The 25,507-nt window shown below is 38.5% G+C and overlaps 1 protein-coding gene across 8 annotated transcripts in view; it reads left to right on the top strand.

Annotated features, from left to right (window-relative positions):
- Window positions 1–347: 347 nt before the first annotated feature.
- The window catches only part of LOC149147628 (autophagy-related protein 9-like), a 31,805-nt gene continuing 6,645 nt past the window's right edge, over window positions 348–25,507 (top strand). For 5 of the 8 annotated variants that reach the window (XR_016263296.1, XR_016263297.1, XM_089443449.1 and 2 more), the window contains exons 1-4: window positions 348–762; window positions 3,681–4,354; window positions 4,479–4,796; window positions 23,842–24,064. Coding sequence is in view for 5 of the 8 variants with exons in the window: in XM_089443449.1 (XP_089299575.1) it covers window positions 3,762–4,354; window positions 4,479–4,796; window positions 23,842–24,064 (1,134 nt within the window). In the remaining 3 variants the exon portion in view is untranslated. The remainder of the gene's footprint in view (window positions 763–3,680; window positions 4,355–4,478; window positions 4,797–23,841; window positions 24,065–25,507) is intronic. The other 3 variants (XR_016263295.1, XM_089443446.1, XM_089443447.1) reach the window with 1 other exon arrangement.

Genomic DNA, 25,507 nt, shown 5'->3' on the forward strand with positions numbered 1-25,507 from the left:
AAAAAAATAAAACTGATAAAAATTTTCAAAAATATCGCAATATATATCCTCCAAATATATGTGAAAATTTCAAAACTATACTTAATTATTGAGTATACACCACTCATTAAAACACGTTTCATTAGGATTTTATAATAATAATTCAGTCTGATTCAACGATTATAACAGCTCAACCGCTCCAAACAACGTTTTGCGAGAGCACAGTAACTATTTTTCCTAAATATTGAACCCCGTTTACAGGCTATGAAAGCTCCCGCACAAACCGGTACACAAACGGGTTGACCGCTGGCAGCAAGATATAAATATATATCTATGTATAAAAGGACAAGGAATCGCAAAGTGTGCGACCTCTTTTAAAACTAAAGACGAATCTAAATAAATAAGTGAAAATTAGCAGGAAAAGCATTACAATTTCCATCTCTCGACTGAACCGTTCGTCTTACGAGCGGGGGCCATTTCCAGCTTTCCCACACTTTGGCGTGGTTCTTGAAATTGTGATTTCTATGATTCGTGGTGCTCATTGAATCTCAATTCATCCTTCACACAACGCCTTAAAATAATATATGTGTTTCCCTATTTTTTAGGCGTCCAAATTTCTAACTAGCGCTCGAAGAAAACTCCTCGTTTTTTCGCGGCGATGAGTTTCTGGGCGATTGTGTAAAGGGACTGCTTTTGGGTCACGGGAATTTGCTGCTTCAAGGGTTTCCTGGCGGAGAAAATCGCAATACAGGGTTTCGGGCGCGTATTTCTGGCACCACGGAGGTATGTCAAGGTTCAATTTCGCTTTCCGTGATAGAGGGTTTGGAGATTATTTGATCTGTTTGCTGGGTTTTGTGGCGGAAATATATACAAACATTTTTTTTTTTGCCTGAATGAATGCTGTCTCCTGGTTTTAGGTATTATGCAATCGGAATCATTGTTTTTTATCGGTATATTGTTTTCTTTTGTATTGAATTGAACTTGACTCTTTAGAGTTATTCCCTTCTGTATGGTAGGTATCGTGAATAAAAATTATTTCCTAAAATAACAAGCCCTAAGATATAGGATATCTGGTGGTGCTGTCTGTGAGCTCCTTACTTGTTCCAGTGCCAAATACATTGGCACGGGTTCTTGCTTCATATGTTGTGTAGTACTGAGACATGTAACTAAATTTATGGGAGCGTACATTTAGTTGTTAACTCGGAAAATGATTGAACAAAGTTATATCCCGTGTAACACTGCCAGCATAGAGGCGTGTCAATAGTGTTTTTAGGCTGCTGGCACAATGCTCCTTTGCTGCTTTTGGCCTACAGTTACATTTTTTTAATTTTTTTTTTTCGAGGTTGCTTTCCGAGAAACACAGCCCGAGGGAGGTTGCAACACATAACATGGACTTCCTTCGGCTTTGTTGCCAGGCCAGAGGGATAATTTCACAAAAATCGCCTGGGACTTGCACCTGGCATCATCCCTATTTAGTATTTGGCTATGCCATTTGGGTGGTGTAGACAACAACAGAATGGAACCCTGGTGCGTGGCTCAATTATCCGTTGGCTTTACGGTTTACCAGTGAACCAACACGCTGTTGTCATCATGTACACCTTTTGGCTGATAATGTTGAATAATTGTCAAGTTGCGGGCTTGATGTTAGTGTGGGTGGATATGGGTTCTGCACTTTTTGATGAAGTAATTGTTAATTCTTCCACAATCATTTGCATCTGCTAGGTATCCTTAGGCTGAAATATTAGATCTCTGTCGCTTCACGCTGTTGTCATCATGTACACCTTTTGGCTGATAATGTTGAATAATTGTCAAGTTGCGGGCTTGATGTTAGTGTGGGTGGATATGGGTGCTGCACTTTTTGATGAAGTAATTGTTAATTCTTCCACAATCATTTCCATCTGCCAGGTATCCTTAGGCTGAAATATTAGATCTCTGCCGCTTCGCTGTGTGTTTTTTCTTAAAGTCAGGGTAAAGCATTAGGTTAGAACTTACTTTTAATGCTTCTGTCATCTGTTGGATGGCAAGTTGACGACAGGCTTGATGCCGGTGTGGGTGGACATGAGTTTTGCACTTGTGGCTTCTGTGGTTATTTTTTATGCTTCACCACTACCTGCATTAGTTTCAAATAGCTGGTCGTTGCTGCATCTCTGTAAATTTTGTTCATGGGGTGCAGACAGCAAATCATTAAGAGGCCATTTTTGACTGGCTAAGGTTCATGCTTTAGTTGTTGTCCTGGTGACTGGTTTGATTCCAGTGTGTGTGGATATGTGTTTTGCACTTCTTTCTGGGATCGCTTGCAATGCCCCTCACCAGTTAATTGTTACTGGTTACCCTAGGGTTAAAAATTTGGTTTTTGTTGCTTCTCTGCATGCTTGGATCTAGAGGCAGGGGTAGCAAGCTTTTTGGAAATGATTAACTTTTAAATGTTTCTAGGATCTATGATTCCCTAGTTTCTGCAGATCAAATGTTGCAATGGCTCTTCCTGTAAAAGATACAGGGCCATAAATTTGTTCCATACACGGGCGGGGATTGTTGTATGCTGTCCATCAAGTTTAGATAAAGACAATATATTGGTAAATACCATTCCAAACCTCATTGCTACAGGTTCTACATCAACTTGGGGGGTAGATCGTTGCTCAAAGAGTACAAATAATTAGAGTAATTTTAGATCTTAGCATGTGCTTGACTGGTTGAACCTTGCTTGTCGGAGAACTTTAGTTTGGGTTAAGTTGACTCATTTTGGTTGGTGCGTTGAAAACTGCAGGTAAGGGTCCTGGGAGTATTAGTTATGAAATCATTGTAAATTTATAGTCAAGGGAACAATTGTGCATTCATCTTTGGTGGAAATTTTGTTGAACGGCCCCTATCAAGTTGGGTCAACCTTTATATCAACTCTACTCTATTAACACGATGATACTATTACTTGTGTGTATTGTTGTTCTATTACTTGTGTGTATTGTTGTTATATTACTTTTGTGCATTTTTTATTTTGTTTTTGTATATTATGTATCTCTTTCAGACTATTTGAGATTATTTGAACCGAAGTTGCAGTTATGGAGATTGGGATCCTGTTTGTAGATTGCACATAATTAGAGTATTCTTAGGGATAGCATTCATTGATCGGTTAACTGGTGGACCTCAAATTGGCTATTTAAGTCAGGCAAGAATTGAGAGTGTTATAATACTCTATAAATATTCTGTTAGGAGTTGCATTGTGCGTTTGTGTTTCAAAATTTGCAATTAGAATCTCATTACTAGTGAATGTATAAATGCTTGCAGTGGATGTGTCTTTTATAATCTTGAATTACTTAACATTTAATACTATGCTATTTTCTAATCTGTTATTGAAATATGGCAAACTGAAGAAATGATTTTCCCTGAGAGTTGTTTATAATCTTGAATTACTTAACATTTTATACTATGCTATTTTCTAATCTGTTATTGAAATATGGCAAACTGAAGAAATGATTTTCCCTGAGAGTTGTTATAGATGTTTATGCATAAAACCTTGACAAGGGTCATCACACTCTGACTCTGTCTGTTGAGAAGATGTTTGTCTTTGTAGGATGAGAAGTTGCTTGTGTTGGGAATTATGATATGCACAACTATACAGAGTTGATTGTGGAAATATTACATTTCTTTCTGATCTAGGACCTCAAAATTATATGACAGAGTTGTGCACTGTGTTGTTATTTTTGTAGGCTAATGCTCCAACAATTAAGATCAACCTGCACTAGGAAGTGATCTTCTTGTATAATGGCGTGTTGTATTCAAACTGCACCATGTGGTTAATGAAAATGTCCAGTGAGAGGTGGAGTGCAAATGTGTCAAGGAGGTTTTTTAAATGGCCGTCAACAATGTATCATGGCGAGGCTTCTTCAACAGCAGGGCTGTTAAGTAGTGAACCCCCTGAGATTGAGCTTTCTGATTATCAAAGATTGCCAAGTGGTGACATTGAAAATCCTTCGGACCTTCTTAAGGGTGAAAGAGTAAAAGTGGGGCCAATTTCAGATCTAGATCGCTTTTTTGAACGCTTATACAATTACTATTGTGAAAAGGGGCTTTGGTGTATTGTGACTCGGTGGATAGTTGAGATTTCATGTTTGGGCTTCACCATTGGTGTCTCAGGTTTGATCTTATTATTTTTGGATTGGCACGGTCTCAGAAAATGTGGACTTGCAGTTGGATCAGGCAGTAAGCCTTGTGATCTTGCTAAGGAGGCATTCTATAAGAATCCCTTTAGGCCATTTACTGTTTTCACTGGGGTGGTGGTTGTATATTTAGGGATATTTTCATTATACTGGATATTCTGTTTTCTGAGATTTTTTGCCCAGCTGAAAGACACACTTGAGATCCGCGATTTTTATAAGAACAGGTCCTCTCTCTCTCTCTTTTTGATAAATTGATTGTAGACTAGCATTTAAGTTTATGATTTACAAAAGCAGAGTAATATTGCATTCAAATGACTAGATACATTGTTGTGTGTGCCTCTTTTGCAGCCTCAAAATTACAGATCGGGAAATGCAAACTATCTCCTGGTCATCTGTGTTGGAAAAGACCGTTCAATTTCAAAGCATTCAGCGACTCTGTGTTGTCAAAGATCTTTCAGCTCATGATGTTGTAATGCGTATCATGCGCAAAGACAATTTCTTAATCGGGATGTTGAACAAGGGTGTGCTTGCCATGCCTATTCCTCGGTGGGTTCCTGGTGCAGGTCCTGTGGTTCATAAAGCCAATGGCACTGAGAATCGCCTGATGTTGACAAAGACTCTGGAATGGACCCTAAACTGGTGTATATTGCAAAACATGTTTGACAGGTTTGAACCATATCACTTTGACTCAAGATGTCTTTTGCAACATAAATACTCATGCAAGTAACATATTGTGATATGATTGGTTTCTGCATTAATGTATGTTCTGCAAGGGTACACAAGTCTTGTGATTGCTGTTCAGGTTAATTTTTCCCTCATTGCAATACTTTGATTGCATTTTAAATTCTTTCATATGCATGTCTATTCATTTATGAATGCAAAGGGAAATTTTGAAAAGCTCCAAATAAATTCCAATTCTTTTAGGCTATTTCATTGCCATCTTGAAACACATACATATGTACATATACACTCTGTGTGTGTGTGTAGAGAGGGGAGAGAGATCTTTATATTTAAATTTTATTTTTTTTCTTTTTCATGAAATAAATATTGGGTAGCCCTTCTTCTCTCTGTGGATGGTACCCAGGGCAAAGCACATTCCCCAGAAGCTTATGGCATTCTGAACAAAGGGCTTAAGGCCATCACAACAATATGCTCATTAAGATCCCAACTTTGCACTTGCAAGAATTGAAGCTGGGTGGGGAGTATAACAATCATTCCTCCCAACTACTCAACCTAGAGACCCAATTGACCATATTGGAATATGTCATAGATCATTCAACATTAAAGACAACTAATAGCACTTACATCTTGCACGTAAAATTTGTAAGGTATAGGTTGATTAAGAGAGCAAATGACATGCTGTCTAGCTCCGCTCAATCTCCTTTTGGCTAGGGTTTCTAGCCTCCCTGAGACTAGGACACCCCTCCTTGGTACTGCTCGAGCTGGATGATTCTGCTCATGTCACAAGTCTCTACTAATTTGTCCAAACTTGGTTTTGATCATCCAAATACATTTCTTGAAGATCTGTTAGCCGCCTTATTGATGCCTGTGAAGTTGCCCCCAACAAGTCAATTTGTGAAGAAGGCAATGATCCCATCTCTGTCGATCTAGACCTCAGAAACTTGATGGAAAGTGTCCATCCTCACAGGATGAGCATTGATATGTAAATTCACTGGGTTGCGTCATAGTCCCATTGCAGTAGACATATGGTTCTCAGATTATTGGGCTCCAAATATGTAGGGACAACTCTCTGTTTTTGCACGTTGAAGAGGTTGTTTTTTGCTTTCTTGTCCATATCTGAAGAAGATTAGGATTTAATCTTTTGCTCAGGCCCTTGTTTTACAGGATTCCAGGCACTGCTGCACTGTATCTAAATCATCAGTCTCTAAACTTCAATCCAATGGAGGAATTCTCCTCGTTTTGGTATGGGTTTGCATCCCCTTTTTTGTTGATCTTTTGGGACAAAGCTATTCCAAAGGATATCAATGGTGACTTTGGGAAGTTATTTGAAGTGGTAGAACACAAGGGATGCCAATTTTTGTGTGCTTGTATTTGTGTTGAAGTCGAGTTGGATGAAGGTCTCTTGGAGGCATTTCATCTATAGCTGGTGTAATATTTGCCACAGATTTGGGCATTTTGTTAGGAATTGCTAGCATGATGCTCCTTCTGCTCCTAATCAATCTTAGGGGAACAAGGAATGAAGCAATGAAGATGATCAATCTCAATTTCGGCTAGTGATGTTTAAGAAGAAAATACAATTTGTACAATCAAAGAATCAAAAGCTCCCAAGATCGATTCGTCTAGCTTCAGTTGATTTCATGCTGTAGGAGTCTCAAAGATGTAAGAAGAAAAACAATTTTTTCAATCAAAGAATCAAAAGCTCCTAAGATTGATCTATCTAGCTACACTTGATTTCGTGCTCTAGGAGACTCAAAGACGTAAGAAGAAAAACAATTTGTACAATCAAAAAATAAAAAAGATCCCAAGATTGACCTGTCTACCTCCAGCTGATTTCATGCTGTAGGAGTCCAAGGGCGTTCAGGACGGCTAAGGAAGGAGGGGAGTCATTTCCTCCAATGGGTACACCCCAAGCACAAAGGCACATTGAGTCCAAGTGTAGTGATAACCTCCAAGCAGGGTCCCCTTTAGCAGAGGTGGAAAAATGCTATTTCAGTCACCTGATGATATCAAGATATTTAGACTACCCAAGCTGAACAGTAATCTGAACAACACCTCATTCCTACAGTCACGGAAGAAGAGAGAATAATTCAAAGAAAACGAGAAAGGGTTAGTCCTCAAAGTTATACTGAAAATAGTGCTCCCTTTCTCCTTTACTTCGCTCACCCGGGGAAGGAAATGCAATCAAAAGTGAAGGGAAAAGGAGGCACAAACCTCGCAATGTGTCTAGAGTACAATCCCATTGATTGTTTGTTTACATTACTGCAAACAGAATCATCTTGCAAGCAGTGTTTTGGTGAGGGGGGTTTGCAATGTTTCCAGTTGATTCTATCATGCGTGAGGGTATGAGATTGCCATTTGATCAAGAGCCTGAAGCCCTTTAAGAACCTTGATGTGGTGGCATTGATTGATTGTGCATGATTTTATGTTTATTTGGAAATTCTGTGGTTGCTTTTGTGTCTCCTTAAACTAGGTTATAGTTTGAGGTTTTTATTTTACCATGTGTTTTTGTTGTTGTTGTTGTTTTTTTTTAATAATATCTTTATTTGTTGGTCCATTTACAGCTATTTTTTTTTGTTTGCCTGTCTTTGACATTATTTATCAGTCCACAAAACCTCTTGGATAACTATTGAATTACTGGCGTTCTCAACTGTAACATCAAATTCATGATAGAGAGCTCGTTTCACTTTATTCAGAGCTTGTTGCCATAAATGCAGTTAGGTGAGAAAACTGTTGGTATTCACCACGTATCTATCCCACTGACAGTCCTACAATGTCATCCTAATACTAGGAAATCTTGATATTTGTGCCTGAATTCTAGTTATATTGCTATTAATGCAGATAAGACAAAACACAGATTAAATAATTTTAAATGAAAAAGTCTTGTGTGGGTCCTCAGGAGATCAGATTGTGTCTCATTTTTTTTCTTTCTTATAAATGATTTTAGTGGTCTGAGTGATTTGATCCTTTTTTTATATATAATCTTCCACTTCCATTGTTCCATTAATTGCATGCCTTGTTGCAATTGATGTCACTCTTGGTGAATATTTGCTGCACTGTTGTGCAAACGACCAAGCAGAGTCCAGACAGAACCATCAAACAAGTGAGAGTTGTTATTGAGGAAAACAAAGACCACTAAACATGGTCTTTTGCTGTTCGGAGATTTTTGCTAAGCTTTGACATGGACCTATGGGATTTATTATTTCAGAGATTTCTGTAGAATTTTCTAAACCACGGTAAACAGATTCTGCAATTTAAAATAATTTTTACTGGAAACTAAACAGCCTAAACTGAAAGACCTCTCATAACACTTCAACATTACCAACACACCTTAGTCCAAAATGCACCATGCCCTCAAGTATGAGATCATCTACATATAGGACTAAACCAACTAGATTAGAATGATCAACTAAATATTAAGGATTGGAATCTGCATCTGTCTTATTGAAACACAAATCTGAAAGATATTGAATGATCTTGGGGTACCATGCATGCAGTACCTGTTTCAGACCATAAAAGTGTTAAAGTTTGGTAGCTCGGACAAGTGATTCTGCATAGGCATAATATTGAGCATGCAGAAGATGCCTGACAAAATTTTTGAGCAAAGTGACTTTTTATTTTTCCTAAGCACATTAATTAATTAATGTTAAAGATCTCAAGATTGTGAATTGCGACGATGATTTCGTTAATCTCTGACTTTATGATCTCAAGGCAAAGGAAAAATTATAAAAGTTATTGCTTGAGGAGATCTTGTCACGCATTCCAAAGGCAACATGAACTTCCGGGAAGTTGGCACACAAGCCTAGGAGCAGCGGGGAAAAGGAGAGGAAAAGGGCGACACACAGGTCTAGGCAGCCAGGCACGCAAACCAAGATATGTCACACGTGTGAAAGGGCTGCACATGGATCTGTACATAGATATTGAAGAGCGTACAGCAACGCACAGATTGATGCAATGCCAGCATGGAGATCTAGGCACTGTTGACATGCAGATCGAGGCATTGTCAGCATACAGATCTCGGCACTGTTGTCACACACGAGGCAGCAGATTGCTGCTTGGTGTGCAGACCTCGACAGATCTGTCTGGCTCAAATTTCTAGATGCTGGGACAGGTTCCGTTGCTGTAATAAAACTTCTGATTTTCCTCTGCAAGCTGAAATACAAACCACGATTGCTGGTTTTCCCAAGTTAGGTTTTCAGAGTAAAATGCTGTGGCAAATTTAATGTGCTTGATATTTGTTTCTGCTGTGTAGATCTGTTAGAAGCTAAGCAGTATTTTCTGTGCAGGAATTCAGATTTGAGTTTTCTGCTAAAATGAAAATCTGGGTATAAAAATTAATTGGCACATTAAATCATTTTGCTGGGTTTTGAAAAACTAACATGGTATCAGACCCAAGACTTTGAAAGAAATTCAAGCATTGCACAGGTTCAAGCTCAAAGGTGTTCGTGGTCTTCAACAACAATTAATCAAGGGTTTGATCTACCATGGCAACCACTGTCAGGTATGAAGACATACTAGAGGAAGCCTCAAATTATCTCCAGAGTGGATGTGTTTACATCAGATCCTATTGTGTTAAACCTCCACGAGGTGAAAGTAGGTAGGGCACAAAGGATCATCTTGGACAGGGTAAAAGATCACTTAATTCCCCATTCCTTAGAGAAGAAGACAAAAAAGGAGATGTGGGATGCACTCACAAAATTGTACTAGAGACAACTAGAATTGAAAGATGTTACTAAGGGACAAACTCCATAGCACCAATATGTCTGAGGGAGAAAGTGTGACTTCTTACCTTATTAGGCTGACATAGGTACGAGATGAGATGGGAGTCGTAGGGTAGACAATTCTTGACACTGAATTAGTGTGAAAAGCCTTGAATGGCTTTACAAAGCAATGGGATGTATTTATTAAATGCATCATTGGACGAGAGCATCTTCCCACATGGGAAAGGCTGTGGGATGATTTCATACATGAAGAGATTTGAAAAGGGTCTTAGTGGGGAGACCAAAAGAAGGGTGAGGAGGAAGAAAACTTGGTGAGGCTTTAGCATCCAATAGCAAGGGAAAGGCCAAGAAAGGCTCGACTAAAGGAGCTACCTCACAGGGCAAGAAAAGGAAGTTAGACATCAACAAAGTAAAATGTTTTGGTTGCCACCAGTCGGGACATTATGCTAGCCAGTGCTCTAACAAGAAAAGAACAAACAAAAGAAGCAGTTTGCTGCCACAATTGAGGTAAACGTGTTTGCAGGTAGATTTGAGGATGAGTTTTCACTCATCGCATGTCTCACTAGTTTGTTGTCCACCAGTGTGTGGTACGTTGATAGTGGCGCTTCGTGTCACATGACTCAAGTGCGAGACTACTTTACCAGTTTAGGGGATCACAATTTGGAATTCCACATTGAACTTTTGGTAACAATGCCAAGTACACGCCAGTAGGCAGTGGAATCCTCAAGTTTTAGAGGGAATCCTGGAAACCCTTATTGGTGAAGGACGGGCTGTACCCTGTGTTGAGAATTCAATATGGCAGTGAATATGTTAATTCTCTTTAACTTGATAATTGTTTGTGTTACCTTTTACCTTATTAGCTTTGTTCCTTATTATTATAGTGTGAGATACATCAAACAACTATCAAAACAATAAGAATAATGACACAATATATAGGTTGCAAGCCAGGGCCAAAACCCCTTGTCTTGAGGGGAAAACCCTTAAATTTCTTCTCTTCTTATAGATCCTTTAATTGACGAATACCATGACCTAGTGACTCAAACAAATACCCTCCAAGATCAAGATCAACTCAGCCTCCTACTGTAAGAACTTCGACCTCCTACTGCAGATCTGAAATTCTGTCTCCCGGCAACTGCTGCAACTGTTGCTGCTCCTCTTGAAGACTTCAATCTTCTTTGTATGGCCTCCTCTTCCCTTCGCTTGCCTTTCCTTAAGACTTAGGGCTAGTGAGACACCCTAAGTGACCTTCGCTTGACTTCCTTTCTCTCTTTCCTCCAAGATCGAACCAAAGATAACCCCAACGCAAAAACCCTAACTTTGATTTGCACGTGGGAGAGAGAGAACTAGCCCAAGCACTTTGAATTTCTTTGACTTCTTCTTCGTCCTTAGTCTCTTTAAACTCCACAGGGCTTGATTTAGAACTCCTTAGTCTCTTTAAGTTTGTGAGCATCAGAGTGGTCAAAGGTTTGCAATCCATCATGTCAAACCTCTTCAGCATCTTGATCACGTACTTTCCTTGACCCAAATAAACTTCATTCGGTCCTTGCTAGACTTCTGGTCTCAAATAGTAATGCATCAACCCAAGATCCTTCATGTCAAATTTTGCTGCGAGTTTCTTTTTACATTCTTCAATTCTACCTTCTACACCTGTCAAGAGAATATCATCTACATACAGAAGAATGATTACAGGTTCTCCATCTACAACCTTAATATAAAGGTTCGGATTAGCAGAACTTTTTGCGAAGCCTATTCTTTGTAGGTATGCATCCATTCTAGCATACCATGCCCTTGGTGCCTGCTTGAGGCCATATAATGCTTTCTTCAATCTGCAAACATACTCCTTCCTATCTTTAACTTCAAATCCCAAGGGTTGCTCTATATAGAATTCTTCACGTATTGTGCCATTCAGAAACACAATATTGACATCCAATTGGTGGATGTTCCATCCCATTGATGCTGCTAGAGAGACTAATGATCGAATCGTTGTATATCTTGCTATTGGAGCAAATGTCTCTTCATAGTTGACGCCTTCAAGTTGAGAGAAGCCCCTAGCCACAAATCTTGCTTTATACGTATCTATACTTCCATCTGCCACATGTTTGATCTTATAGATCCACTTGGAAGTAACCACAGAGTTGTCTTTGGGCCTAGGTACGATCTCCCAGGCTCCATTCTTCATTATAGATTGATACTCTTCATTCATGGCATCTTTCCATTCTTGATTATTTACAACTTCTTCAAAAGTGGATGGTTTTGCTTTCTATTAGTTTTGTCATGTATGCAACATACCTAGAATATCTTTAGGGTTTATTGCTTTCTCTAGATGATCCTTTCACTGCCCCATGAACTTTTGCATCAAGTAGAGTAGATTTCAACCAATTAGGTCTTTTTATTGTTTCAGGGATGACCACAGGTTGAAAAGGCTCACTAGGACCTTCTTTTTCATGGTGTGATTCTTCTTCCCCCTTGTCAACTTCCTCCTCAAATACTGGAAGTTCTTCATCATCAGAGTCTATGAAAAGTTCCTTTGATTTCTTGAATGCTATGCTTTCATCAATTATGACATCACGATTGAGTTCTATGTGATGTCCATCCTTCATGTAGATCCTAGAAGCTTTCGATGTGTTGCTGTACCCAACAAATGTTCCCTTCATGCCTGAAGGATCTAGCTTCTTTCTTTTGTCCTTTGGTATATGGATATATACAGGACAACCCAAAGATCCGAAGATGATCTACAGATGGCTTCTTTCAAGTGAACACTTCTTTCGAAGTTTTGTTGTTTAGAGATCTGTGGGGACTTCGATTTTGAAAGTAGACATTGTCTTTGTGGCTTCACCCCACAGAAACTTAGGTCGCCCTTGATTGTGTAACATTGCTTTTACACTTTCTTCAATGGATCTATTCTTTCGTTCTACAACTCCATTTTGCTTGGGATTATACGGGACTATCAACTCCCTCTTAATCCCAGACTCCTTACAGAATGCTATAATCTCTTTGGATATATATTCTCCTCCATTATCAGATCTTAGTATCATGATTTTCCTTTCTGTAAGGTTCTCCACTTTGAATTCTTGAAATTTTGTAAATACTTCATCCTTGGTTTTCATTAAGTAAACCCAGGTTTTTCTTGAATGATCATCTATAAATGTGACATATATTAGATGACCTCCAAGTGATTTAGGAGTAATAGGGCCACATACATCAAAGTGAATGCGATCCAAGATTTCTTTTGACCTTGAAGCACTGCTTCCAAATGGTCTCTTGGTATTCTTACCCAATGCACATCCCTTACACACTCCTTCATGATCTTCCTTCAAATAAGGAATTCCATCTACTATGGAACTTAGAGTTGGAAGGGTTTTAAATGCAAATGACCAAATCTTCTATGCCAAAGTTCACATGGGCTAATTTCAATGTGAACTAGGGCTTGGGCCACAAGAGATACTAGCCTGTAGAGGAGATCTTCATGAACTTCGCCTGTAGAGGAGATATGATGAACTTCTTCACTGTAGAGGAGATCGTCATGATGCCCTTAGATAACCTTAGCTCTGATACCATGTTGAGAATTCAATAGGGCAATGAATATGTTAATTCTCTTTAACTTGATAATTGTTTGTGTTACCTTCTACTTTATTAGCTTTGTTCCTTATTATTATAGTGTGAGATACATCAAACATCTATCAAAACAATAAGAACAGTGACACAGTATATAGGTTGCAAGCAAGGGCCAAAACCCCTCCTCTTGACGGGAAAACCCTTAAATCTATTCTCTTCTTATAGATCCTTCAATAGATGAATACCATAACCCAGTGTCTCAGACAAATACCCTCCAAGATCAAGATCAATCGGCCTCCTACTGTAAGAACTTCGACCTCCTACTGTAGATCCAAAATTTTATTTCTCGGCAACTGCTGCTGCTCCTCTTGAAGACTTCAATCTTCTTCGTATGGCCTCCTCTTTCCTTCACTTGCCTTTCCTTGAGACTTAGGGCTAGTGAGACACCCTAAGTGACCTTCGCTTGACTTCCTTTCTCTCTTTCCTCCAAGATCGAACTAAAGATAACCCCAATGCAGAAACCCTAGCTTTGACTTGCACGTGGGAGAGAGAGAACTAGCCCAAGCACTTCGACTTCTTTCGACTTCTTCTTCGTCCTTCTTCGACTTCTTCTTTGTCCTTCTTCGACCTCTTCTTGTCCTCTTATTCGCATAAAATGAGATGTGAGTGAGTGTGTCTAATGGAGGACGAGTTCCTCTCTATATATAGGCTTTTTCAAGGGTATACGTGACTCTTCATGTAGGTCAACTTGACAACTTCTAGGCTGACTTGATCTTGGAGGGAATTTCGACACTTTAAAGACAAATTTTTCTTTACAAGATACAATGTGCCCATAGGGTCTTCAATATATGACAATGACTCTTAAACCTAGGACAAACCCTAGAAGCATTCAATGGGTGCTTGACCTATAAAATAAAAGAACTTTAGCATGAAACCCATGCTCCAATAATAATAATTTATTTTCATTTTATAATTTACAAGAATACATTTCATACTTATGAAGATCGAACCTAGTTACACATTTTTCAACACCCTGTACATTCCATGATTAAAGAAGAATATGATCTCTATTTTAGCTTTGGAGGACAAAGGTTATGTGGTGACTTTTTGGAAGGGGAAGGTGTATATTTGTCTTGAAGGTTTTGACCTCAACACAACAAAAGTGCTTGGAGTAAGAAGGAACATGTTGTACAAACTTCAATTCGAGCCAGATAAAGCATTGGTGAGTAACAACAACAATAGCCATGACGTGGGGGAGCTGTGGCATAGGAGGATGGCACACTTGCACCATGGAGCACTCAAAGTGCTCGGGGAGGTTGTAATAGGTCTTCTAGATTTCACTACAAATCAATAGGAGGTTTGCAAAGGGTGTGCCATGGGAAAGTACACCAAGATTGTGTTTCCCAACAATAACAACAGGTCCCAGGGGATCTTTGACTTGATCCATTTAGATGTATGTGGGCCCATGTCAGCCATGTTTATTGGAGGGTTCAACAGTTCAACTACTGCGTGACCTTCATAGATGACCATTTTAGGAAGACTTGGATCTATTTTATGAAGACTAAGGACGATATCTTCAGTGGGTTCCAAGATTTTAAAGCTCTTGTGGAGAACTAGAAGGGGAGAAAGATGAAGTTGTGTAGATTTGACAATGGTGGCGAGTACAACTCAAATGCCTTAAAGGAGTTTTGTGCAGATTCTGTAATTAAGAGGGAATTGGTAATTCCATATAACCCTAGGAGAATGGAGTACAAAAAGGAAGAATAAAGCCATTGTTGGGGAAGATCTGCCTATGTTCTTATGGGCAATAACATGTAACACGACAGTTTATTTGCAAAACAAGAGTCCACCCAAGGTGTCGGGGAAGCCGATCCTTGAAGAGGCATACACATAGAAGAAACCAAAGATTGGGCATTTTCGTATTTGTGGGTGCTTGGTTTATTGCCACATCCCATCAGAGAAGAAGACCAAGCTTGAGCCTACTGTAGAATGAAACCTCAAAGGCTTACAGTGTCTATATTCTTGCACTTAGGAGAATAGTGGTGCAGAGGGATGTGAAGTTTGAGGAGGATAGGGCTTTCAGAAAGTCTTGTGGATCGATGCCAATTGAGGTAAAGGATTAAGAGCAGGAAGTACCAAAAGAAGGGAGACAACCTTTACAAATTGCAGAACCCTAGACTACTATTCTATGATTTTGATCTTTGAAGAAGTTTAGAATGGTCTAACTTCCTCATCAACTACAACATCTCTACTAAAGCTCCATCGATTGGTGTTAACATCAACCAAATTATAGTCTTTATGATTGTCGTTGTACCTTGTGATCATCAGTGTCTTGTTCTTAGGGTCTAACTTACTACACTTCTCATTTGGAGTCTGGGCTTAAGCAGTAGAGCCAAAGACCTTGAGATGGCTCGCTCTGGGTTTCCTCCCAGACCATGCTTCCCTTAGGGTTTGCTTTGATGCCATTGCTGGAGATCAATTCAATAGGTATACAACTATAAACATTGCATTAGCCCAAAACTTGTTGGAACACAATTGTTCTCCTTAATACACAGATCCATCTTTGTGACAATATGGTTTTGTCTCTCAATCACTCCATTTTTCTATGGTGTAGGCTGTAGTAAACTATCTTTTGATCCCATGTTTAGCACAAAAGTTATTGATTTTTTTGCATAAGATTCAATGCCATTGTTTGACCTAATAGTGGTAATGTGACACCTCGTCTCTTTTTCTGCTAATGCTTCAGATTCAATTTCAAAAAGTACACCCACATTTTCCTAATGTTGCCATCAACAAAAAGAAGGAAATACCTAGCACAGTGCAGGTAACCAATCTTGTGTTCATTGGTCCACAAATGTCTACATGCACCAATTGCAGTACTCTCTAATCAAATGACACTTTATCAAATGACACTGTGTCGCTTCCTTGCTGGGAAAACTCCACATACACCCTAAATATTGTGTTGGATGTTAAGAAGTCCATCTACCAAATCCTTTCGAGATAATTAAGAGAGGTAGGTCAAGTTAAGATACCTATACTGCTAAGAGAGGTATTGATGTTTGATGCACTCTTGGGGGTCAATGCATGCACCCTGAATTGTCCAATATCAACCAATCCGAATAGTCCATAATCCCCCACACCAAGAGCAATAATCTTCTTTGTCTCCTTGTCAACATGTAGCATTTGTGATTGCTAATAGTTGAGGGCAATTTCTCATAATTTGACTAGCTAATAGTAGATTTAGTTCCATGCTTGGCACATAGTACACATTCAAGAAAGTCATTATTTTGCCTCAAGGGAAATTAAAATATTCCCTTTGCCAATGACTGTGTACTCTTCCACACCATCGTAGACCATTGAGTCTTTGGAAGAACAAGCAATATGCTTTGTGAACCCATGCTACCTGTAAGTGAAGTGTTGTGATACACTTGAATCATTGTACCAAGCAGATGTCTTGAATTGATTTGCTGGCTGCTTGGCCATGAATGCATAGAAGGTTGATTCCTTTACCTCTATACTTTGTGACATTAGCCTTCTGAGGAGGCTCTCCATGGTTGGTTTTCTTATCAACCAACCTCTCTCTGTAGTACTTCTTCATATGGTCCACCTCGCCACAATAGTGGTAGGTGATGGTCTTTAGGTTCTTGGTTGCATCTTCACCACTGCTTGGGTCTCTTTTCTTTACACCTTCACCTTTGCCTTGGACAGTGGCTGTAAAGGCCTATATTGAACCCTCAGTCTCATTGTTGCTATATAATTGTTTCTTCCATTTATCCTATTGTAAGAGCTTATTGCATAGTTTTGCAACTCAAAATAGTAGCAATAATGCTACAATCCATAGCTGAATACTTTTAATGGAAATCAAGGGTTTATACAACCTTAAAAGATATTCCGACACTAGCCTTCTGAGGAGGCCCTCCCTATTTGGTTTTCTGATTAACCAATCTCTTTCTATAGTGCTTCTTCATATGGTCCATCTTGCCACAATAGTGGTAGGTGATGGTCTTTAGGCTCTTGGTTGCATCTCCACCACCACTTGAGTCTCTTCTCTTTACACATTCACCTTTGCCCTAGACATTTGTTGTAAAGGTCTATTTTGAACCCTCTATTTGATTGCTGCTATATAATTGTTTCTTCAATTTGTCTTGTTGTAAGAGCTTATCGGCGACTCAGAATAGTAGCAATAATATTATAGTCCATAGCTTAATACTTTTGCTTTCAATAGAAACCATGGGTTCATACAACCTTAAAAGATATTGTGCACCATATATGTATGCTCCACATGTACATTTATCTATAGTATGTTGAATGGTGTTGTCATTTATGCCAACGATAGTTATTGAATGCTCTTAATATTCATCATCAATTGGAAGCTCCATTGGTCAAAGCCCATGGAAAATCCTAGAAGCCCCACACTTGTTGAAGCATCTGGGGATGAAGATCAAGGATCTTCGGCTCAGGACCTCTATCATTAGTTTTCTCTTGTCATGCCGATTCCAATGGTATGTGGCTCGTCATGAGATCCATCATGGTTTGAGAGATATGCTTGTTCAAAGGTCAAAACCCCATTAAATGGGCAAAATCCCCAGGGGGTGATGATGTGGCATCTATTTAATAGAGAGTTACTTTCTTGAAGGAATTAGGTTTATTCTCTGAAGTTGCCTTGGTCCCAAATTAAAGGCTCCAATCATTCATTGGTCTCGCCAACATTGTGTGCTCTAATCTAAGTGAGAGATAGAGCTGTTAGTCAAGGCCTTGCTAAATGAAAACAATGTTGGTTGAAATGATGCTATAACAAATGGATTGCAAATCCGATCTTCTTATGAGAATTCTTCTGAGAAATTGAAAAATTGTCCAAGGACCATGTATGTATAAATACCTCCCTAGTTAAGAGGGAATGTTGAAAAAAGTGTAATTAGGTTTGGTATTTATAATGGCACATGATGTAAATTTGTATCTAGCAAATTATTTTGTAAAACTTGAGTCACGGGTTTCATGCTCAAAATTGTTTTAGTAGCTCCCATTGTGAGCTCTAGGTTAGGTGATAGGATTGTGTCATTATTGTAATTGTTACACTTGCAAATAATTTGTCAAAATGAGAAGTTGTGTCTCCAAGATCAAGGGCAATAACCATGTAAAATTCCTCCTCCAAAAGCAAGGCAAAAGAGCCATTAATTTGGCACAAAGAAGGCTTACACATGCATTGATAGAAGACGACTTAAAGGCAGATTTCAAGTCGACTTAGGGACAATCATCAAGTTGGCCTAATGAGACATCACAAGAAGACTATAAAAGGACCCCTCTCACCTCATTCAAAGAGATCAATTCGGTCACTCTCTCATACTCATGGACTCGGTCAAAATCAGACTAATCCTCAAGGCAAGTGAAGATATAGGAGGGCCAGGAGAGCCACTCCTTGACATCTAGTGAAGTCATTCACAGTGAACATGCAGACTTACAGGGCTGACTGAAATTGCAAGAGGAAGATCAAGTTGTTGGGTAAAAACTCGATTTGTAATCACCCTTTAAACAAGTACAATTTGAGGAAAGGTACAAGGAAGGTTGAAGCTGCTCCTAGCTCATCTAGACGCTGATCTAGTTCACTGTATAGTAGCCGTAAGAGGACAACGACAGTCAAAGGTACTTGCCTTGATCTTGGAGACACATCAGTCAAAGGGTCTTTGTCTAGGTCTTGGAAATTTTGTCAAGTGAAGATTCTATAAGAATATTTTCTATGGGTTTTCCTCCCAAGGTCTTGGAGAGGTTTTGCCCTGGCTGCTGCCTATATCTTGTGTTATTGTTCTTTTGTTTATTGTTCATGGTAGTTGGTTGATGAAGTTAATGAACACATACATAAGGAAGAAATTGTTTGTATAAATAAAAAGTTAAAAAGGACTTCACAAGTTGTTACCTAGATCGAGAAATCATTAACATATCAAAGCCCTAAATTTCTCAACAAGTTTGACTTTGGTTTTTGGGTCAAAGATTTGATTTTCTCAGGCCGCATTGTTGGGCACAAAAATTGAGTAATTTTGGGTTGGTTGACCTGTGTTGACTTCAAGTTTGATTGTTGTTTGACCGCAGAAAATTAATAGTCTTATCTCTCCTTTGACCGAGTTTGACTGTGTTGTTTTGGGCTGAATTTATCTTCTTGATCAGGCCGAGATTGACCAAGGAAGATTGAGTTGCTTTGAGGAAGATTTGCTGTTGTTTTGACTAGCGTTGATTTAAGTTTGACTGCAATTGACTATAGAATTTGACAGGGTTGATTTGACTTTGTATTGGGCTAGTCTATTTGACTTTTGTACTCTCTTTTTGCTGAACTATTGAATAATAATAAGAAGAATTGATCAAAGGGCTTTCCCCACATTAGGGTTTTTCCTCGGCATCTGCCAAATCCTGTGTTCACTTGTCTTGGCTTGTCTTCTACATTTTGTTTTATGTTTTATTTGCATTTACTGGCAATGTGATTATTGTGATTGCTATCGGAAATTGGAAATTGGTATTGGGTTACTAAAGGAACATTGAGGTAAATTGTGCTATAAGCATAGAACATACCATTTTTAACTAAAATTAATAGAGTTACTGTGCTTCTTCCTTCCCAAAGGTGCATTTGGACATCTTTGCATAATACTGATGTTCTTCTAATATAGTGACAACTTGCTCCAGATGTTGTAGATGCTCCTTCCATGTTTTACTATAGACTAGAATATCATCAAAGAACACTAACACAAACTTCCTTATATATGGATGAAATACCTCATTCATGGTAGCCTGGAAGGTTGCTGGAGCATTAGTTAACCTAAAAGGCATTACCTTAAACTCGTAATGACCTTCATGTGTTTGAAAGGCAGTCTTCGCTATGTCCTCTAACCTTATTATGATTTGGTAGTATCCGGATCTCAAGTCCAATTTTGAAAAATATTTGGCTCCATGAAGTTCATCTAGCATTTCGTCTATAAAGGGAATCAAAAACTTGTTCTTAATTGTTATCTTGTTCAACCCTCGATAATCTATGCATAGTCTAAATGATCCATCCTTCTTTCAGACTAGAACCACTGGAGCAACGTAAGGGCTTCTACTTTTTGTGATGATACCACACGTTAACAGATTCGAGACTAATCTTTCGATCCCAGTTTTTTGATGATGTGGATACCTATACTGCTTGATGTTGACAGGGTTTGACTCCGATTTGACTTGGATTATGTGCTCGATTTCTCTTTAATGAGGCACATGCATTGGAAAATGTTGGAACACCTTTTTGCATTTTTGAATCATTTCTTGAACTTCAGGTGGTTCTTCGCTAACCAATTTCGAAGCTAGCATTTCCATTTGTTGACACTGCACTATATATGTTGGTGCTCCTTTTCCGATCAACTTCATCATTTTGTAGGATGATACAATTTGATTTTGAGGTGGTTGAAAACCATATAATTTATATTTCTGCCCCTCCCATTTAAACTTTATAAATTGCTTTTGATGGTTGGTGGAGTAAGTGCCTGAGGTTTGTAGCCATTGGATACCTATGACCACATCCACTCCTAGTGGTACAATGTAGAACGAGGATTCTAGATTGTCGTCCTGAATTTGCAATTTTAGCTTATGGTATTTCCCTACTTTTTCGATTTTCTTTCCATTTGCTACCATTACCTTCATATTAGGCATTTGGATATGTGAAGATGTTAAGCCTTTTTGCAATATTTGAGTCCAAAAAATTGTGAGTGCTCCCTGTATCTATTAGAACCATTACATTGCTCTTTTTGATATGTCCTTTTAACTTCAAGGTTTGGGGTTGAGATATTCCTGTCATGGCTGATAATGATACTTAAGAATATTTTCGTTGTTTGATTCTAGGGAAAATTGTTGAGAATCTTCAACTTCTTCTATGTCTGATTCTTCACTATCTGAATCATTGGTTGCTTCACATGTATACAAGTTCTTGGTCTCTTTTCCTTTAACACATTTATGTCTAGAATCCCATTTTTCGCCACAACGTTTGCACTTACCCTCTTTTATTCTTTGCACTTCCAAATTAGTTTTTCCTCCTTCACGTAGCTGTGGTGGAACATACTTTGTATTCTCCACATCAGAAGTTTGGGGAAACCTTCGTCTTGAATATACTCTTTCAACTTTTGGCAGTTGTATTCTTTTGAACTTCTTTTCTGCGGCTTTTGCTTTCTGTCTTGCTTCTTCTATAGAGGTGATGTCATGAAGCTTAAGCTCATCCTGGAGATATGGTTTAAGTCTAGTGAGGTATGATTGAATAAGATGTGTTTCTGATAATCCAGGTACTTGTGTAGCTAGAGTTTCCCATTCTCTAGTATATTCGTCCACATCTCCTTTTTGTTGTAGCTTGGTGAGTGTCGTGAAGAACTCTTCTTCTTTGACACCTTGGAATCTTTTAAAGAAAGCATCTCTGAATTTCCTCCAACTGATAACATGTGTCGTTTTCTTCCACCACATATACTAATCATAAGCTTTGCCTTCCATTTGCATGGATGCATGCTTATTTTTTTCATAGCTATTGTCAATACTATAAATTTTGAAATACTCCTCTGCCTTATTGAACCATGCAGCATTGTGTTTCTCATTGCCATCAAATTTGGAAAGCTCAAGTTTTTCCCTTCGTTGATATGTGGCAATCGATGGAGTGAAGGGGAATTTGGTTGAGATTTGCATATTTGAGAGATTCGGTATATTGTTTTGTGGATTGGGTATGGAAGATGCATTTGGAGATTTAGGGGTTTGATGCGAGTCTGATGGGTTTGATGTATTTGAAGAATTGGGGTGTTTAGTAGCTTCATTATTTTGGTGTAGTTGATCAATTTTGATCTTCAACCATTGACAGATAAGGTTCAACGCCATCATTGCTTCAGTGTGATTCTGATCAACCTTATTTGAAAGGGTTGCATGTTCCTTTTTAAGTTTGTTATAGTTTTGTTGGCCCTGGTTCTTTATTCTCACCTTTGTATCTTGGAGCTTTTTAATATCCTCGACATTTCTGGTGACCTTATTTTCAAGTTATGTCAATTTTTTTTACTATGTTGCTCATCATCATTAATGACATTGGTTGGGTGTGTTGTGGTGTATATTTATCTAGCTTAACTCGCTTCTTAACTTGAACCTAATTTTATTTATTTATTTATTAGTATTATTTTTTATAATATAACAATAGTAAATTTAAACATAAAATAAAATAAAATAATTAAATTATATAACTATATGATGTAACTTGAATTTATATATCTACAACTAAAGGACTAATCGTTGAAGGTTAGGGTGAGATGCTTGGGACAAAAAGACGACAGAGACAACGGGGGAAACACAAAGACAGTGGGGCGGAATGGTCAGCGGGGAAACAAACACTGACAATGAGATGAACGGGGAGGCAAGTGTGATGACAGAAGCCGTGTTGGACAACTGATGGATAGTGAAGAACAACAAACGACAGTAAGGAATTGGCGGCGGAATGAGACCAGACACGATAGGGATAAGGTAGGTCAGTGCAGGGGAGCAGGGCCAGGTGTGCAGGAGCGGGAGGAAACTCGAAAACAATAGAACAAGATATGTGGGAGATGTTGGTGGTAGACAATGATAATGGTGTGTGATGTAGCATGCGGCGGTGGACTTGGGGGCGGTACAGTGTGGAAAATAGGGAGGCAGTGGAAGACAATCTCCGGAGGAACGAAGGCTTTGATTCAAGACGAAGTGCCTTTTCGCAAAGGGGCATGATCTTTTGATTGTGCCCTTCTTCCTAATTAAACCCTAATTATACATATTTGATTTTTTACATAACAAAGATCCTCAACTCTCTTTGTGATGGAGACTTTCAAGCATAGATAGTGGTCCCTATGTGGACCACCTTGGCTAGAGATTATGTGAAGGAAAACCTCTTTCTTCCCCATTCGTGTTTGTTTAGGGCAACAAATGCCCATTCCACATCAGATACTAGATTGGCGAGACCTTGAGTTTCCTCTTGATCCCCTTCCCTCAATAGGTTGAGTGTCCTCCTTGAGATTTTTGAGGAGCTCATGCTCTAAAGTTCAAGACAGACTGCCAAACCAATGGACAAATCAACTCTAGGAGGTCCTAGAGTTGGACTCTCCTTGCATAGAGTACTATGCTCCATGTTTAGTTGAGCAATCAGTCCTCTGTCCGAAGCTTCTTTCCCCTGGTCTTGGATGTTAAGAGTGGTGGATCCCGCTACAATAGTGTGTGTCTCCCCCTACAATAGTGTTCAAGGCACTATTGTAGTGAATCCCCCTACAATAGTGCTCCCTTGGCCCCGGGTACTCTCTTTGCATTTCATAGAGTAGCAATATGAGATGCTTTTGTACTCCCATTATGTGTTTACATGGATATATGTTTTGAGTCCTTTTGACCTACTTATTGTGGTCATTTGTCGTACATTAATAAAATGATCTCATATTGTATATCTTGTTCAATGGATTTGGGGCCTATCTCTTGTAACTTACTTTCATTTTTGTTGAAAATGACAAGGGAAGAATCATTTTGTGAACTGCAAGTAATAGAAAATTTAAAGTAGTCTATGTAAATTCAGATGCAAAGACATACAAAAAAGAAAAATATGGATTTGTGACTTGTCAAGCTAGTGTATTTCTGTTATACTGTAGGATTGGTTTGCTTAAAAGCAATTCTTTTAGATCAACAAGATTTCTATTTCCCCCCTTTCTTGGTGTATTTTAACTTAACACTACAGTTTTGGGAGATTGATACTCAATTATTTGGTTGTGCAGGAATTTTTCTATCCGAATGGATTTCATCAATAACCCGGCATTGTTGAGAAAGAGACTTATAGCTGTTGGTTTTGGAATGCTCATACTCTCCCCATTTCTTATTATTTTTATGTTGGTATATTTCTTTTTAAGGCATGCAGAACAGTTTTACAACTGTCCAAGCACAGTGGCATCACCGAGGTGGTCTAACTTGTCAAGGTGGCTTTTCAGAGAGTTCAATGAGGTATAGTCTGAAATGTTTAAATATTCTACTTGATTCAAAATAAAAAAGTAGATATTTCTTCTGCTCTAACAGTTTTGCTTGCAGTTTTTTCATGCATGAACTGATATAGAGAGTTAAAAACCATTTAGAAGGTAATATTAATGTTGAAGGCCTTCTAATCTATAGATCTATTTTAAACTACCATTTTAAGAATATGCATGGAAAATATAAATTGTCAGTGGTTAGTTAGATTTATCTTTCCCTAAAATTATACGAATATGCAGAGATTATATTTAGAAAAATATGTCCAGAATACCAACAAACACTATTTACAAGGATATGCTATGCCTGAGTCAAATAACTCATTTGTTTATAGTGACCAGAACTAAGTTAATTAATACAATCAGTGTGAAATTTGCATATTGGTGTACACTAAGGCTCAAAATTCAAGGAGTATGAGGTGTGAATTTTGCACTGCTCATACTTCAAATTCTGTGTTGCGTCTGCCGTTAAATGAATGCCATAATCTTCAAATTCTTACTTTGGAAATTGTGCTGTAGCATTGCCAACCTTTTTGGTCTTGTTTCATGTTATGTGTCTGTTGGTAGTTTGCATACAACAACATCAGAGAATTCATATTAACACTTGAGAGAGAAACCATTCAAATGGGGCCATTGATTCAATATTTGAAAAACCTTTATTGTGAGTTCTCAAGGGAACGGCTGTTCACTTTTGTATTCCCATTAGTCTTAACTAATCAAACTATCTAATCTAACCTCATAAATTGATTTTATTCCACATTGTACTTTCCAACTTAAATGCAAAAGTTAATAGTCAATGCCCTTCCTCAATAGTCATTTGAAACTCAAATGTTTGTTTCAAAATACAAACAAAGAAAACTCTTGGCAAGATGCTTCAAGAGTCTTAATTGTTGAGCACCCACCACTTTTTTAGAGTTGGGACACCTTTCTGACACTTGGAGGCATGAGGCTGGGCGCAACTTAACAGCCATGACTCTATTGCTTTACAATGGCCCCCTTGCAACAGGAGTGTGCCAGGCCATAGGAAAACCTGCCGTTTCTTTGAGGATTTGAACATTGGTGGGTGATTAACAATGCTGCACTTTCATTGAGCTGGCTTGCATCTCATGGCTTTCAAAATGCAAAATTATTTGGACCAAATGTGCGAAGATGTCTGCAGCCTGCCTCTCAAATTCATTGGAGAAATCAGATTATGAGGTTGTCGCCAAATGAAAAGCAATGCTTACCTCATCTTGTGAAGTCAGTTACCTTACCAACCACCTGAACAATCACTTACTCTTCTCAATAAGATGAGAGTTGAAGCTAGCTGAAAATTTTAGTCTACCTACTGCATATGTAGAAACAGATATCAACTTCGAAAAGTTTAAAGCTGGTTATTTTTACACCTAGGTATCAATTATAGTAGACTTCAAGAACCAAACCT

The sequence above is a fragment of the Pinus tabuliformis genome, chromosome 9 (genome assembly GCF_031772625.1).
Source record: "Pinus tabuliformis cultivar Carrire ecotype Pingquan chromosome 9, CPIR1, whole genome shotgun sequence".
Lineage (NCBI taxonomy): Eukaryota > Viridiplantae > Streptophyta > Pinopsida > Pinales > Pinaceae > Pinus > Pinus tabuliformis.